Consider the following 18,545-nt stretch of genomic DNA (forward strand, 5'->3'; position numbering starts at 1 on the left):
CCATTACAGTTGAGTACTATGGACTGATAGGTGAGAAATGATAGTTTTAATTTGTTTCTCTTACTATGAGCAAGGTTGTAGCCTTCCCCATCTCCATATTTATAACTCTTTTCCTCAATACTAAAAAACTTGATTCTTATTATCAACAATATATTTATTCAATCCTAGAAAACACAGAAAGTAGTTTCCAAATGGCTAATCAATATCACTTCAAAAAGTAAAACCTGCTAACTAGAGATCAATGTAATCTTTATTTTTAACCTATGTTTAAAAGTTGGTTGGGTTAGTTGTTCCTCTCTTCAGTTAGTTAAGCTATTCATTTTAAATAATTACATTCATTTGCATTTTAGTTTTTCCAGCCATTCTTCTTGATTTTAAGTATGTTTGTAGTTACTAAGTATATGAAAAATTAACATGGTTTCAAAGTCAGAACCATTCAAAAAGGATATCTTAGAGACATGTCATTCCATTCAAACCGGTATACCAGTTTCATCCCCATCCTTCTTGCTCCATTCCCTCTACCCTTAGGATAACCAATCTTATTATTTCCTGGCTTGTCTTTTCTATGTGACCCCATGTATGCATGAAGTTTTTCATTCCCCCCCCTTTTGTTATACAAATGGTTACATACTCCAGATTACTTTTTACATGTTTTCAACTAAAATATCTTCTGAAAATCACTCTATGATTTCATAGAGATCTCACTTATTCTTTTTTATAGCTGCCTTTGACATTATGTTGTTTCCAGTATTCTGCAATAATACTAGGATGAGTAACCTTGTATATAGGTATTTTGTTATTGTTGGAGATGTATCTTCTGGGTAAATCCTTAGAAGCCAGATTTCTAAGTGAGAAAGTAAATACTTGCATGGTTTTGTTAAATATTATCAAATTCTCTACCAGAAGGGGTTGTACCATTTCCCACTCCTATCAGCTGTGTGTGACTGTTCTTCGATTTTTTTTTTCACTAACAAAGTATTTTGTCATTCTTTTTTACATTTTGGCAATGTCTAATAGCTTCAATTTACTTCCCTTATGAAAGAGGTTCAGCATCTTTCATAAAAGACTCTTAAAGACCACTTCTGTGTCTTTTTGTATGTGTGAATTGTCTACTCATATCTTTTGTCCTTTTCTCTACAGAGTTATTAGTCGCTTTCTCCCCAAATTTCAAGTGTTTCTTTATATAACTGTGATGATATGTTAGAAACATTTTCTCTATGTCATTGTCTTTTAACAATGATGATGTTTTATGCAGTCAAACTTACTTTTTTTTTTTCCTTTTGGCTTGTAAAACATAGAAAAAGTTCTTTTCTGCATTCAGGGTGTTATTTAGGAATTCACATTTCCCTATAATAGGGAAATTTCATTTTTTACATTTAGGTCTCTGATCCTTTTGGCAAGGATTCTTTTGTGTGTGGTGTAAAATATGGATCTAATTTTTTTTTCTAAATATCTATCCAGTAATCTCATTGCTATTTATTTAAAATTTGATGTTTTTTTCCTGTGATTTAATATACTCAATTTTCTTATGTATTTTGCTCTATGTTTTGAACTTGTATTCAGTTCCTTTGGTCACTCTTATCTATTCATGCATCAACACCAATTGCTGTAATTATAGAAGTTTTAAAATCCAGTAGGACTAGTCATTCCTCAGAGCTTTTAGTTTTCATTGGTTTTCTAAGTGTTCTTGCATACTTTTCTTTAGGAACATTGATATTTGCTATTTTGTGCCTTATTACTTATAATTATTTTGTGATATTCATATGTGATATTGGTCTGTATTTTCTTTCTTTGGCAAGTGTGGCTATATTATAAGATTTAGGTATCAAGATTATATTTGATTCATAAACTAATTTAGTGGGTTGTCTTCATGTCTGTGCTCTAGAATGACTCATGTCACATTGGAACTGTCTGGTCTATGAAGGGTTAACAGAATCCACCTGGATTTGTGTGGGGTAATTTACTCTATTCCTTCTACAGTGAGTGGTCTGTTTAAACTTTCAGTCTAGGTTTTCAAACATCTGATGGGATCTCTTATAATTTATTTTAAGCAGATTATGTATGTTTTCTTTATCTGTTTCTTTCTTGAGTAAGGTTAGTACTGTAATGGTATGCCTAGTTTGTTAATTTTTTTTTTGTTGTTGTGGGCTTTTTTTTTTTTTTTTTGGTACAAAATTTGGACTCAGCCTCATTCTTGCCAGGCAGGAGCTCTACTGCTTGAGCCACTCCACCAGCCCTTTTTGTGTTGGGTATTTTCGGGATAGGATCTCTGGAACTATTTGCCTGTACTGTCTTTGAACCATAATCTTCCTGATCTCTACCTCCTGAGAAGCTAGGATTATAGGCACCTGGCTTTGTTAAGTTTTTAAAAAATAAGATTTTGATTTTTTTAATCAGTGCTACTGCTTTTCTATCCTCTACCTTACGAATTTCTATTTTTTCTTTTTTTTTAATTCCTGACTTATCCTTTGTTTGGTTTATTTTTTAAAATTCTCTTTCTAGCATTTTGAAATGGGATTTAACTCCTTTTTTTTTTTATTCTATCACTTATATGTGTTTAAAGCTATAGATTTTCTTCCATCATTGCTTTAAGTGTGACTTACAGGTTGTGATACTTAATGTTTTTGTTATTCTGTAATTTTGGTTTTATTTCTCTTTCACTTAAGAGATATTTAAAGGCTGGTGGTATTGCTCAAGTGGTAGAGCACCTGTTTAGCAAGTGTAATTCAAACCCTAGTGCTGGGGAAAAAAAAAAGTAAAAGGTATTTAAAAGAAGGTTTCTAAATTTCTTGGTAGAAGGACTTTTTCATTTACATTTAGCCATTAATTTCTAATTTTATTTCTTTGTGATCATAGGATTTTATTTGTAGAATTTCTTCCTTACATAATTTACTACTGGTTTTTTGTGAACTAATAGCTGGTCAGGTTTTGTGAATGCTTCTTGTGTTTCATATGTGCATATGGTTGGAGGGTGCTTTTAAAGACAATTGAAAATACTTTTATAAGTATCTCATTTATGTTAACTGATACCATTGCTATGTTTGGCTGCCACTTGTCTTTATTTTATATAATAATTTCTATATGTAGCAATGACTTTTTTCTTTATATAATGTATTGTTTGTTTTTTAAAAATATCTTTTAATATTTCAGATGGTCTTTGTTGCAGTTGTTACTTTTCAATGTACACCTTTAAAAAATACTCCTATGGCTGCGTATGTAGCTTACTATGTACAAGGTCCTAGGTTTGATCCCCGTCACCTCCCTCATCCAAACCAATGAATAAATAAAAATGTTCTTAGTTACCTGTGTTCATATTTAAACTTTTGCCCTCTGGCTTATTAGTTTTTAATGGTATCCTCTGATTCTGAGCTATGACATATAAATAATAATGACTTTATTCTGCTTTTCTGTTTCCCTTACCTTGTATTTCCTATATTATAGTTGCTTATTTCTACTTTGTGATAATGCTCAACATACTATATTATTTTAAACTAGCAAAACCTTTGTTTTATTCTTTGACACACATTAAATATATTAATGCTCACAGTCTTAATCCACTGCTATAGCAGAATAATACAGACTGGGTAATTTAAAAAGAACAAACATTGATTTCCTGTAGTCGTGGATGCTGGGAAGTCCAGTTCAAAGCACTAGCTGGTTTGTTGTCTGGTGAGCACTACCCTCTGCTTCCCACACTGCACCTTGCTGCTGCATCCTCCAGAGGGGAGGAATGCTGTGTCCTCACATGGCAGAAGGGCAAGTGAGCCAAATAGTGAAGGCTCTGTTTTTGTAAGGGCCTTAATCCCACTCATGCATGGATGAGTCTCATTATCTCTTCAAGGCCCCACCTCTTAGTACCATCACATTGGCCTTAAGTTGAAATACCAGAATTTTGCAGGGTGCACATTCAGATCATAGCACTTGCCATCACTCCTTTTTCTGAAGTTTACACAATAATCTCTTGACTGGAGGAACTTATCCTCTTACGAAAGGTTCCAGAGGAGCTCACAAATACATATTTTCTGAGCTCTTGCATATTGGAGCCATTTAGTGAGTACTTGAATGGCAGCTTGGCACAATATAAAATCCTTGGTTGATCATTTTCTTTCTTTGACTTACATGAAAATTATACTCCATTATTGCCTTGTTGTTATGTATTGGTTTTGGGAAGTCTGGCTTTGGCCTAATTCTCTGGCCTCCAGTCTAATTTTCTGGCCTTTTAAATTTGGAACTCATTTTGCTTGCATTCTTTTAAGGATTTTTGTCTTATTTTTGTTGTTTTGCGACAGGGTCTCACTGTGTACCACAAGCTACCTGGAACTTACGATCTTCCTGCCTCTGCTTCCCTAGTGCACAGATTATAGGCATGTGGCATCAAACCCAGATTCATTTATTTTTATTTTGTTTTGTTTTTTAGCAGTTATGGTATTTGAACTCAAGGCCTTGTGCTTGCTAGGCAGGTGCACTACCACTTGAGCCACATCTCCAGTCCTTTTTTGCTTTAATTATTTTTTAGGTAAGGTCTCACATTTTGCCCTTGCTGGCCTCAGAGTGCAGTCCTCCTACCTATTGCCTCTTGTTTAGCTGAAACCATAGGCACTAATCACCATGCCAAGTTTACTGATTAAGAATAGGTCTCGATAACTTTTTGCTCAAACCACAATCTTTCAGAACTCCACCTCGTTAGTAGCTGGAATTATAGTGTGAGTTACCACATTCAGCCCATTTTTAAATAAAGTTAGATTTACTATAGTTTTTGGAATCGATTGTCAAGGGTCAGTTTTCTCTGGTATGCAGTGGACCATTTAAATCTGGGCATCTTCATTTATTTCAGAGTTTTCTCAGAGCTGGGGATATAGCTGAGTCGTAGAGTGCTTGCCTAGCATGCACGAGGCCCTGACTTGGATCTTCAATACTGTTAAAAAAAAAAAAAAAGTTTTCTTACATAAAATTTTAAGTATTCTGTCCATTGGAACAGAAGTTCTCAAGGAACTCCAATTATACTTTGGGTTGTCTTTTCTTGAATTCTGTTTCAATCTTTTTTATTCTGCTCTCCCTACTTTGTCTTACTTTCACTCTCTTGAATTTTTAAAAATAATTTGTAAGAAATAATAACTGAATTTAAAAGGTTTTATTAAAACCTATTTTCCAGGACTGGGAATGTAGCTCAGTAGTAGAGTGCTTGCCTAGAACGTACCAATGTCCTGGGTTCCAGCCCCAGCAATACAAATAAAAATAAAATAAAAACTACTTTCTTTTGTGTTCATTTCTGGTATAATTTTGTCTTTCTCCTATTTTTCACCCCTCCCCATTTCTATTTTTAGTTTTTGAATATCTAACTCAAACTCTTTTTGAATGTTTCACTGGGGTGTTTTGTTAAGATTTTTGTCTGCTTTGCAGTTGGTTTGGGGTAGATTTTTATTTTCATTTACTGAAGTGTTTTGCATATTTTCCATTTTCTTATAATAGTTTGTATAAATGAAGATTGCTTGCACCTTTGGATTTTGTGGATAGAATGGCACTTTTTGATGGTCTATAAACTCATAGATCAAAATATGCTCTTTTGAGGAGGTTGTGTGTCTTTCAATATTTTTATTTTGTTTTGTAAGTTCTTAAATTTTATTGCATTGATTCTTTTTCCCTTTACTATTCCAAAGGCTCTTTTCCTTTTACCCTCTTCTCAAAAGTGTCTATTGCCTTTCTAAGACTGCTTCTTCACATTTCATATACACTGGTAGGTCCCTTTTTTATAAATCACTCTACTCTACCAGGTCAGTTCCCCCCCAACCCCCAGTGTTTTGGCACTCATAGTGGTCCTTTGTAGAGTTATCATCATTCAGTCTTAGGTCTTTCATCTTCTCTTCACTCTTTCATACATTGTCCTTACAGTTCTGCCCTCCCTCAGCATAGGGTTAGGATGCAAGCTTAAGTAATACCTCTGTAGATGCTGAATCCTATACTTTCTAATGGCAGGTAATTTGATGCTTATATTGTTCTGTGTCTTCTAGTTATATTGAAGTCATGAAATTCTCATGGTTTTATTCCTGTTACATGTTGATATAGTTTGGGGAGGATGGTTGGTAGAAGTTGGTGTACACATTCACCTTACCCAAGCTATCCAGAAATCTCTTCTGTTTATTTATTGCCAGTTTCTTCCTTCTAGAATGCATGTTTTTTAGTGATAATTAGTATTATCACTTTTACTGATCTCAAGGTATCTTCCAATGGATACACAAGTGTGTAAAGGTGAGTATTAGAACAAATAAATATGATTTTAACTTAATCACTTAAGCAACATATGGTAGTTACCAAGTGGGCATGGGTAAATGAAATCTTTCTAGGGTGTCTTAAATTCAAAGACAAGATTCTAAGGATATATTGTGACAGTTTCCTTCCTTAAGATAGGCTTTACATCTCTGTTCCTCAGACTGTAGTTGAGAAGGTTCAGCATGGAAATGACCACTATGCAGAACACAGATAGCACTCTGTTTTGCTAGCTAGACTTGGGTGTCATATAACAGTTCCATAATAGAAAGTGACTGCGATGAGGTGGGAGGTGCAGGTGGAGAAGACCTGATGTCACCTTCAGTGGTGGGAACATACATGTGGCAGAGCACAATGGCAAATACTTTGAACACAGAGCCAGAAAAGATGGAGTGGATAATTTCAATAAAGGAAATATCTGAACAGGAAAGTTTCAACAAAGGAGTGGAATCACAGAAAAAGTAATGTATTTGATTTGGTCCACAGAAACACAGATTCAGTAAACAAGTAGTAAATCTCTAAGCATTCATAAAGCCACCAACATAGAAGGCCCCACTAAGAGAATGCTGACTCTGCAGGATATTTGGATGGAATTGAACAGGGATAAGCAGATGGCAGCATAGCAATTGTAGGCCATGGCAGTCAGCAAAAAGCACTTGGAGGTCCCAAATGTCACTGCACAACAGAGTTGGGCTTCACAACCAGCTTCAGGAGGGCTGTTCCGTGTCCAAGAAATCCTATAAGCATTATAGGGGTCACTGATAGGACAATTCAATGTCCACAAAAGTCAGATGGCTGAGGAATAGGTTCATGGTGTATGAAGCTGGGCATAGCTTCTTCTTAAAGTGATTGTGCTAATATTGCCTACTAAAGTAACAACATATGTTCCTAGAAATATCACAAAGCAGATGACACAGTATAGGGTCCTCTGTCAACCCCAAAATAATTAAGTCTGTCATAGTGATGTGGTTTCTACTCTCCATGACTTATGTAAATTGATCCTCAAAAATGAAATCTAATAAGGACTACAGTGCCAGGCACACAACAGGCACATCATAATTGTTTGCAGAGTTGAATTTTTCTATATTCTTTTGATTTTTTTTTTTCTTTCCTGTGGCAGTACTGGGTTTGAACTCAGGGCTTCATGCTTGCTAGGCAGGCGCCCTACCACTTGAGCCACTGTATGATAATTATTTATTCTTAATTCCAGTAGATGGTAGGACATGGAACCTAGTAATTGTCCTCTGGGCAAATAAATTATATTCAGGTTTTCAAAGTAATATTTGGTGTAAATGTTTCAGTTCTTCAGTCCTTTCAGAGAAAACTGAAGACATGTCATGAAACTGCTCCATAATACCTTCCTAGCTGTTGGATTTGTGCATATTGCTCAACATGCTTCCTTGAGTCTCAGTTTCAGAGGTGTTAGTCCATCATGGCAGGGAGGGCATGGCAGAGCAGTTCACATAGTGGCCAGACAGCAGAGAGAGCCTAGAGTGTATGCCCTACTAAAGAAAGGATCATCTTTGCATTATACACTGCTTTCCCTCCAGTAACTAGTAATAGAAGATATTCAGTAACTAATTGTCAGATAACTTCTTGTGTATGTGTATCTTTTGCCCATTTTCCTTGATAAAAAAGATGTATTTAAATTAGTCTTGAATAGCTGGGCACCAGTGGCTTATACCTATAATCCTAGTTACTCAGGAGGCAGACATCAGGAGGATTGAGGTTTGAAGCCAGCCCAGGCAAATCATTCATGAGACCTTATCTTGAAAAAAACCATCACAAAAAAGGGTTGGTGGCATGGCTCAAGGTGTAGGTACTGAGTTCAAACCCCAGTACAGAAAAAAAAAAACTTGGTGATTTATATATCGTGTTATGTATAAAGGTTAATTTAATAAAGCATTAGTATTATCTTACTCAAAAAATATAAGTTGTGAATCAGGTATCAATAAAGACAATTTTCTGTGGCTTTTATTTAGATCAAATAATATAGCATTTAAATTTAGAAAAAAATGTCAGGTGCTGATGCCTCATGCCTGTTATCTTAGCTACTCAGGAGTCAGAGATCAGGAGGGATTGTGGTTTGAAGCTCACCCAGGCAAACAGTTCAAAAGACCCTATCTCAAAAAATCCCAACACAATCAAAAAAAGGTGGGGGCTAATGGAATGGCTCAAGCAGTAGAGCGCCTGCCTCCCAAGTGTAAGGCCCTGAGTTCAATCAAGCCCCAGTACCACCAAAAAGTTAAATTAATTTAATTAGCTAATTTATTGAAAAGCTGCTCTGGTCCCATTGGTGGTCAGAATTGTGTAATTTTCTTTAATCTTTCTAATGTTAACTTATAATTTACTCTGTATCTAATAAATACCTTCTGCCCAGTAGAATTTTATATTTTCAGTTTTGCCCTTTAAAGCACTCAAAGGGGAGTTAGAAATTCTGGTGTACAGTTCTTTGTAAAGTGTGAGCCAACCCTTTGGTACCCCTAGTGTGTGCCATTATCCCAGTAAAGGAAAAGAGGAAATTAGTAAGCAAAAAATAATAGTGAGTGGGATTGAGTTTGGGAGATGGAATGAAAGCAAGAAGGGGAGGTTTGGAAAATAATGGATGCAGGATGGACAACTGGAAAAGCTTGCTGCCGATGTCCAAAGTTATGTCTGGTTGGCCCTTCTTCCCTAGGTTGTCTGTTCTTGCCTTAGGGACACAGTCTCTTCCTAAAAATAGCCTAGCAGTGTCAACATTGTACCAGATCCCTTTTGTTATCTAGCTAGCAAATCAAATGCAAATGGCTTAGATTTGAAAGCTCCTTCTAGAAGGCAGTTTTCATAACTGAGGGAATTTTTTTGTTTTGCTTGGTCCCATTGAACATGCTTGGATGTTCTACTGGTTAGCAAGGAAAACAAGAGAGCCTTTCATTTTTAAGGAAGGCTTTAGAGGGCAAGCTGGGCGGAGGCTGATGAAATGGGTGTTTGCTAGTGAATGATATTTGGTCTATTTTTGTAGTTGGACACACTCTATCATCAAGCTTATTGTTTAAGCTGGCAATAGAGCATGCTGTGTGATCATGAGTGGAATTTTTACATTTGATCCTAAGATCTGTTTCCTCCCTCATAGTTTAGAGCCTTTATGGATTTGCCTTCTGAATTTATAAATATTTCATTAATTTCGGATTCTGTTCTCACTTTACTTATCTGCACCTTGTACATTATTCAGAGAACAAAGATTAGAAACATATATGGTTAACCTCTAACAGTAAATGCTTTGAGATTGTGTTGGGTCTTTAAATTTTTCATTTATAAACCATCATAGATGGTCATCTGTGACATCCTTGCTTGAGTCTTACTCATAATTATCTGTCAAAACATGTGATTAAGGCCAGGTTCAGTAGCTCATCTACTTGGGAGGTGGAGATAAGATTGTGGGTCAAGACCAGCCCCTGGGGAGAGGGTAATAAGATCTTGTCTCAAAAAACACACCAGGCATGGTGGTACAAACCTATAATCCCAGCTACCCAGGAGACATAGGTAGAAGGATCATGGTTCAAGGCCCACGTGGACAAAAAGCATGACACCCTATCTGAAAAATAACTAAAGCAAGAAGATGGGATTGTGGTTCAAGTGGGAGAGTGCTTACCTAGCAAGCTTGAGGCCCTCAGTTAAAATCCCAATGCTGTCCCCAATTCTAAGTGAACTGTTATCTTCTTTTTAAATGTGTTCCAGCCAATTTCCCAATTATTTTTGTCAAAACTTTCATTTTTGAAGATAATGTAATAATAATTCTTTTGGAAAAAAAGTGCCCAGAATCCCAACTCCATCTTCTACTTGTACGCTAGTTGCTGTGTTTGTCCTCATGCACACAGTGTTTGCACAGTTGTCCAGAGCTGCTTCGTATTGTGTTGTCTTTTTGCCACTTAACATTTGCCAGGTTGCCTTTCATAATGCAGTCTTTTGATTTCCACTGTCCTTTGGTCTTGATAGAATTTCTTTAGAAATTTACATTTAAATGGTATATTAACATTTGAAATACCTTATTTTCTGGGGCTGACTGTTCTATAACTAATGCCAAATGTTTTCCCTTGTTCTGTATAATTTGCATGTTTGAATGTGATTTGTGTTCCTCACTTCTTTCCTCTCAAAAATAAAAGTGAGCTTTCCAGAAAGATTTTATAACTTTCAATTGATTTCTTACCTGAATAGTTTATTTTTAAAAAGTAATAGTTGGCATTCTGCCATTTGTTAAATTTGATTTTTTTTAACTGAAATCAATAGTTGAACTTCTTTATTTTGTGTTTTACTTTCATTTCATTATATTTGTCATGCTTAGAAACATTGTTAAAAGCTAGTAACCCCTAAATAATTCTCAGTTATGCCAGAGTTTATTCTGTATCTTTTTGTTTTGTTTGTTTTGGGGAGTTTTTTTGGGGGGGCGGATTTGAACTTGTGGCCTCAAATTTATTAGGCAGGCACTCTACCACGACCACTTTTTGCTTTAGTTATTTTTCGGGTAAGTTCTCGACTTTTTCCCAGGGCAGGCCTTGGACTGCAGTCCTCCTACTTATGTCTTCTGCATAGCTGGGATGACAGACAAACGTCTGCCACCACATCCAGCTTATTGTTTGAGATGGAATCTCACTTTTTGCCTGGACTGGCTTCAAACTGCAATTCTCCTGATCTCTGCCTCCTGAGTAGCTGTATCAGAATTTTTTTTTTGAAGTGTTTTTTATTGTCTTGAACTTTGCTTCCCTTTTGTTATTTTTTTTCTTTCTGTGGTTTTCAGAATAGTGAAATTGTCAGCGTTATACTTCTCTAATATGTATACTTGCTGTATACCTTTATTAACAGTGTTTAGCAATGGAACTATTTATTTATTTACTTATTTTTAGTAAGTCTGGAGTTTGAGCTCAGGGCTTTGCATTTACAAAGCAGGTGTTCTACCTCTTGAGGCACACCTCCAGTCCATATACTCTGATTATATGGAGATGGGAGTCTCAGGAAGTATTTGCCCTGGCTGGACTCAAATTGTGATCTTCCCAGTCTCAACCTCCCAAGTAGTGAGGATTCCAGGTATGAGCCACCAGCACCTGGCTAACCTATATCCTTACATTGTAGTCCTTTGATATTGAGACAAACAGAATAATTAACATTGTCAGAGAATCCTACAATTTGTAAGTTACTTTCTTCTCTAACTCATTCTCCAGAGTTACCAATGAGGAGAAAAACTTAATTCATCTCTTTTTCCTCTGCCTGCTTTCACTTGGAATTGTTCACAGCTATGTATTACCAAAAGTAGGTAGACAACAGTAAAAATGAGATGTAAATAATCCACAAAATGGATATTCAGTCCTATCTTGTGTGTGAAGTACCTAGTAGTGAGTCACTGACAGTTTGTTGGGTATAGACAGATTCTTAAACAAGCTGGTCCATAAAACCACATGGCTCTAGCTGGCCTAATGTGGAATCTCCTTAAATGGTGCTCAGTTGCGCTTCAGAAGCTCATCCTGATTACACACATTGCTTACAGACTTACTACACTATACTGTAATAGCAGAAAGTATATTCTCTATGTGATGGATTGACACATGTATGTGTGTTACACTTTTGTTTCTGAAGGAAGTAGAAATTCGGAACAAAGACCTGGAGGGCCAACTCTCTGACTTAGAGCAACGTCTGGAGAAGAGTCAGAATGAACAAGAAGCTTTTCGCAATAACCTGAAGACACTCTTAGAAATTCTGGATGGAAAAATATTTGAACTAACAGAATTACGGGATAACTTGGCCAAGCTACTAGAATGCAGCTAAGGAAAGTGAAATTTCAGTGCCAGTTGATTAAAAGATACACTATCTCTCTTCACAGGACTGTTGGGCTCTGCATCAAGATTGCACAAAAAATTTTGAGTATCATCCCTCCAGGAGGAGGATCTTTTGAAAATTGGAATTGTATATTTCAGTGTAAATTTTAGAATTCAGCTTGTAGCTAGTTGGGGATAAAAAAGATGAAAAACTTGAACTACAAATTACCTCCATGTATATTATTGGCCATAGTTAACTAGAAAGTTATAAATAGACACTTAATGCAATCTTTTTTTTCCTGATATTAGCCAGTGGGAGAATTAACAATGTCTGGGTCACATCTCCTTTTTATGTTCAACACAGTGAAGATTACCTGCTTTTTAATTAATTTATTTATGATATCTAGACCTGTGTTTTGTGCAAAAACTGAGTAAACGAAAGCCCTGTCTTTTGTTGTAATCTGAATAATTTCTCAGGATATTTTTGTACTGCTTCGCAGTGCCATTACCAATTAATTCTTGCCAGGAGTGAGAGAGAGCTGCATCTTCAATTGAAAAACACTATAAATGGGTGTATAGAGTTCTTCCTTTTTTTGTACTGGAAGATTTTTCACTCTGGTGACTACTCTGGTACACTCTGGTGTTCTCTAATTTTGTCTGTTGTATAGTTTACTTTTCCATATTGATTCCATGTATTTCTGAGAAGATACTGTCTCCCATTTTATTACACATTTTAAAGCCAACTAACAAAGGCAGCTGAGTCCCTCAGAAATTTTTCTTTTTAAATTTCTAATAAATTTGACACACAACTAAAATACAGCAGCCCGTCATTGGCGGTCTGGTCTAGCAATGTTAGGTATATTTACAGAAAATATGCAGTTACATTCATTTATATATTTTGCAAGAAATCTTTTCTGAATGATCAATGCATTTCAATTTACGAATAATAATGGTTATTGGGGAATTGTTTATTATAGATAATTTTAAGGTGTATAGCTATTTTCAAGGGGATCCATTTACATCGAATAGCCGACAAAAGAACTGTATTTGACTTGTGACCATGGCAGATGGAGATGGAGTCATGTACTCTGTCTGGTTCTTCATATCAACCACATCTTATCCAAAACCTCACAAGGCAATATTCTGAACTGCTAACCAGGCGTTTCAAAACAGGAATTAAATTCAACAGGCTCTTCACAGGGAGCAGGTTTTAATGTTGTGTTGATGTAATTTTAAAAGACTTTTAGCAAACATGCATTTCTTTATATATTTCTTTTTCAAAGCTATTTTAAAAGTAAGCCAAGTGCTGTCTGGTCTGCTTATGGAGTAGGAACTGCATCAGAGTACATATATTCTTGCTGTACAATGCCTGTGATGTTGAGGAGGGTTCTTAGTGTATGCTTGAGTATCTGACTCTGCGGAGTTGATGAATGCACTGATTTTTTGTTTGTACCCCCAATGATTGAATTGTTAAGTACAAAATTAAGCTAATTATCAATTTGTAATCAGTTTTCACTCATAAACAGCTACTCAACACTAGATAATTTTGTTTTCTATTCATGTGTATGTACATAAATACATACATACTAATTTACATTAGAGTGAAAAATAAATGGTTTGTTTCTAAAGTTAGTTTCTACAGTGAGTTTCCAGGTGTCTCTGACACTTACTCATCATGTATTATACGTGCAATAACATCATGTAAGTTGCCTCCATCTATTTTAGGATATTTTCCTTACCCATTTATTATATGGAGAATAATTTAGGTACACATGCTCAGAGCCAAGATACTTCTCTGATAAATCAGGTAATAAAATTTATTTGATAGATAGAATTTTGAAGTAGATATGATTTTACCCATGAGTTTTTGAGTAACAAAGAACACCAGGTTTTAATTTAAATAGGAGACTAGCACTAAGGATCAGGGAATTTAGTTATGAAGAGTTAAAAAAAAATCTAAAAATAAAAATCACAGTGTAAACTGTTGAAATGGTAAGTGAATTATTTTAATGATGTAATAAAATATTTTTAAATTTTGACATAATGGTCATTTAATGGGAAAATAATTCACCAAAATGTCTCCACTTGAATTGTATTGATAATGTGAGACATAAGTATAATTCAATATATACATATACCCATATGTATATACAGAAAATTATTTTTAATATTTTCCTACTGATATGAAATTTAAAATTGGGAATTTTGTGAGTGTTTTCCTTGTCCAATAGAGTTTAAATGTTGCTTTTTTTTTTTTAAAGCAATTTAACAACTTCTTGAGGGCTGCACCTTTAAATTCCCACATTGTCAGTTGACATGTACAGTATATGGGATAAGGTGGACACAAGTGCACATATAAATAAACCTTCTTATTAAGACTATTTTAAATGCTCATTTATAGTAGGAGTATCTAGAAATCATCTCTACATGTCATAATTAGGTTATGTGCCTACTGTAGTTTTTCCATTTCTGTATTATAAAATAATGTTTGCATATTAAAATTGATTTTTCCCAGAGACAAGTATTATATAATGTATCTATATTTAGATCAAACTGGTAATATATTTATCAGGACACAATGTTGGGGACTGAACATGTGGACTTGCAATGGCACGGAGGAGGGTAGTAGAGATGATCCCATTGTGTATAAGTTACATGGTAACTACGAGTTCTTGTACAAAAATGAAAACTGGAAAAAAAAATACAGTTTTTATTTTGAAATACATTTGTTGTTCTCTGGAGAATGTACTCATCTTTTTTTCCTTCAGTCTTTTGCCAATATTTCAAAGCATTTACTTAAATCTCATAGGTGCTACTGGATCTTGCATTCGTGTGTGATGTTGTGAAATCCTGACTTTGACATAAAAGGTTTTATAAGTATTTTCCTGCCTGGAAAATTAATTTTTATACTTCTTCTCCCCTGCTCCCTCTCATTTCTCTCCAGATGAAAAAAAGTTCACCAAGTTGTACCCTCCTTGTCCCTAGCTATAGACAGTCTGCAGCAGCATCATAGATTCCATGTTTCACGGTCATCCAACTGTTGGGAAACAGAGGAAAAGCTGTTTCTTTTTTCAGGTGAAATTAAAAGGCACACTCAAAATTAAGCCAGCACAGCCACCTTTTAAAACTCATTCCTTTGCCCTGTTAAAATTCAATCTATTCTTTACCATGCATGCCTTTGTCTTCCATGTTTTTATTCTACTCTGGAGTATGTCCTCCAGCTGCTTTATGATTCTGATTTTTCTGCCCATATGGAAGGGGGGGCAGGCCACAGGGAAAGATTTTGAGTTTGTTGTTCTTTTAACCCTTTTGTTTATTTGATATGCAATGATTTTAACATGCTGAAATTTTATGCTTAAAGACATGAAATAGTTTTCGCTGAGCTTTTGTCTTTTGCATAGGTAGCATTGTTCCTTTATTATTCATGAGATAAATTAATTTAAAATCTTTTTTTGTTTTTCTGTGCTGGGGATCAAATCCAGGGCCTCGCATATGCTAGGCAAATACTCTGCCACTAAGCTATACCTCAGCCCTATATAAAATCTTAATGAAGAAAACTTTCAGGTAAGAAGTAATTGAGATTGACACATTTTTTAAAATTCTCAATGCTATAACATTATTAGGTATTTGTTGAGAAGAATATTTTAGTAATGATTAGAAAAGAATCATTAACATCAAAAGTACATGTATCCTTCATCTTACTCTAAATTGTGAAAGTGTATTTCAAAAAGTATATTCCTCTTAAATTGCACTTCAAAAAATTTTCAAAACACACTCATCCCACTGTCTTAAAAATTTTAAGCCAGCTAGGTATGGTGGGTAACACCTAAAATCCTAACTACTTGGGAGGTGGAGATTGGAAGGATTGCAGTTTGGCAAGACCCCCTCCCCTCACTCAGTAAAAGCGGATATGGTGGTTCATGCCTGTCATCTCAGGTACATGGGAAGCATAAATAGGAGGGATGTGATCCAGGCTGGCCTAGGCATTAATGTGAGAGACCCCATTCAAAAAATACCAACAGCAAAAAGAGCTGGGGATGTGGCTCAAATGGTAGAGCACCTGTCTGGGAAGCTACAGGCCCTGAGTTCAAACCCTATTTCTGCCAAAAAATTTTTTAAGCCAGAGTGGTAGCACATATCTCTAATCCCCAGTACTTGGAGGCCAGAGTGGGAGGACTGATGCTTCAAGACCAGCCTGGGTACATAGCAAGACCTTGTCTCAAAAAAATTTAAATACCATAGAGGGAATGTAGGCTACTTAGAATTGACACAGCTTTCTACAAAAATGGATCCAGTACAATGCTTTGACCTCATAAGGGAAATGAGTAAAATAAAATTTTACAAAACGTCTTCATTAGACCTTAAGCTTTTCATAACAGCTTTTTTGTCTTGTTTTTTGAGACAGGGTTCATTGGCCTGGAACTTGTGATCCTCCTTCCTTAGCCTCCCAGGTGTTGGGATTGTAGATATGCACCACCATATCTGGCTGACATTTCTTTATGAGATGTATAGATGTCATACAAATACATAGTAAATTAAAAAATGAATATTTCACAATTTTTGTTGTAGATATATATAACCTAGTAAAACAGCTAAAAATTTTTTCCAAGAAAATTCTAATCAACACTGCACTGCTTAATGATTTTTGCTTAAGGGCACTAGATAGAAAAAAACACATGTTAAGGGAGGGTTGAGGAGATTTTAATGGTAGAGTATGTGCTTAGCATGCACAATGACCTGGGTTAAATCTCTAGAATCATTCCTCTCAAAAACAAAAAGGAAATAAAAAAGACAGAGAAAAAGGGAAAAAAAGAAAACACATTTTAGGCTTGGGGTGTGGCTTAAGGGTAGAGCACCTGCCTAGCAAGCACGAGGCCCTGAGTTCAAACCCCAGTACTGCCAAAACAACAAAACAAACCACTCAGGTTCACAGAAAGAGAATATGCAAAAAAACCCAAATACCAAGATGGGTTAATAATCAATCGATGGGCATCAGTAGCATTTATAACCTGGAGAAAAGAAGACAAAATAGAAAAAGGTAGAGGGAAGAGAAAAAGGGAGCTTGGAGAAAAGCAAAAAGAAAACACATTTTAAGTCATTTTTACCAAAAATTTACCAAGAAGAAAATTCCATCTAAACTAAAATAGATGGCCACAAACACCCAAGTGACTTCTAGTCAATTCCCTGATCTCTGTAAGGTCCCTTCTATCCTTTAGATTAAAGGATATCTTTCAAGCCTGGCATGGTGGCAGGTACCTGTAGTCCAGAGTACTCGGAATAATAAGGCAGGAGGTTACTTGAGCCCAGGAGTTAAAGGCCTGGCTAGGCCCATCTGTTTAAAAGGAAAAAAGTAGATGGGGGAGAAAACTGTTCTATGAAAGCAGAGCTGGCAAAAAAGAATAGAAACACAATGACTTATGTAGCCACAGACACAAAGTACTCCCCCACCTACTCCCTATCTTGTTTTTGCTTTTAACTCGACAAATTGAAATTGCCCTAATGAATTTCAGAGATTTTTCAGAAGACACCAAAACTCACGACTCACCATTTTGTGGGATTCTGACCTACTTTTGTCAGGTATTTTAATGTCAGGAAAACAAATTTACTCTGTTTTCTCCTAATAGCATCAAGTCAAGGTAATATGTGTCTAATAAATACAAAAAATGTCTTTTGTGAATAGTTTTTCTATCAGCTGTCATTTTTCTTGTTATCTGTGTACTGCATACTCATATAGTAAGTTGTGTCTTTATGACTTGTGGATGTGACTTATTTGATGGTTCTGTCTTCACACAGAATGACTACCTCAGAACACTTGGCTAGAATGCAGATGTGCTGGAAGTGAATGCTTTCGCTACAACTTCAGTGTGAAATGGAGCAGCAAAGAGTAATTGCTGAATGTTTCCTCTGTGAGGCACTGTCCCAGTTGATTGTCATCTTACTTCTATTTGCAGTGGCCCTTCTAGGGCTGTTCCTTTGGGAGGCAAGGAAGGGGAAGGGCTCAAAGCATTGCACCTGCTATGTTCCACAGTTATCAGTCTGGCCATCTTGTATACCAATCAAAAGGAAGTCTTGCTCATAATTTTGGTACAAATTTTCATCTAGGTTGTCTGACTTGCCTCTTGAGAATATGTTAGGACACTTTTTTCTGATACTGGGATTTGAACCCAGAGCCTCACCCTTACTAGACAGGCACTCTGCCATTTGAGCCATTCCCTAGCACTTTTATTTTTCAGATAGAGTCTCACGTTTTTGCCTGGGACTGGCCTCAGACTGTGACCCTTCTACTTAGACCTCCAACGAAGCTGGGGTTACAGGCACACACCACCTTACCCAGCTTGTTGATTGAAGTGGAGGGGGTTTCCCTAACTTACTTTTTGCCCAGCTTGACCTCAAACTGCAATCCCCCCAATCTCTGACTCCTGAGTAGCTGAGATTACAGGTATGTACAACCAGGACTTGCCTATTAGGGCACTTCTTAACTATTTTGTGTTTGCT

At 35.9% G+C, this 18,545-nt stretch overlaps 1 protein-coding gene and 1 pseudogene across 1 annotated transcript in view; one reads left to right on the forward strand and one right to left on the reverse strand.

Annotated features, from left to right (window-relative positions):
• Positions 1-14,930, forward strand: part of Homer1 (homer scaffold protein 1) — a 124,306-nt gene extending 109,376 nt beyond the window's left edge. The window contains exon 9 of the mRNA XM_074077223.1: positions 11,872-14,930. Within this exon, the coding sequence (XP_073933324.1) occupies positions 11,872-12,060 (189 nt within the window). The 3' untranslated portion in view covers positions 12,061-14,930. The remainder of the gene's footprint in view (positions 1-11,871) is intronic.
• LOC109675262 (olfactory receptor 5P53-like) lies at positions 6,322-8,085 on the reverse strand (annotated as a pseudogene).
• Positions 14,931-18,545: the final 3,615 nt, after the last annotated feature.

The sequence above is a fragment of the Castor canadensis genome, chromosome 6 (assembly GCF_047511655.1).
Source record: "Castor canadensis chromosome 6, mCasCan1.hap1v2, whole genome shotgun sequence".
Lineage (NCBI taxonomy): Eukaryota > Metazoa > Chordata > Mammalia > Rodentia > Castoridae > Castor > Castor canadensis.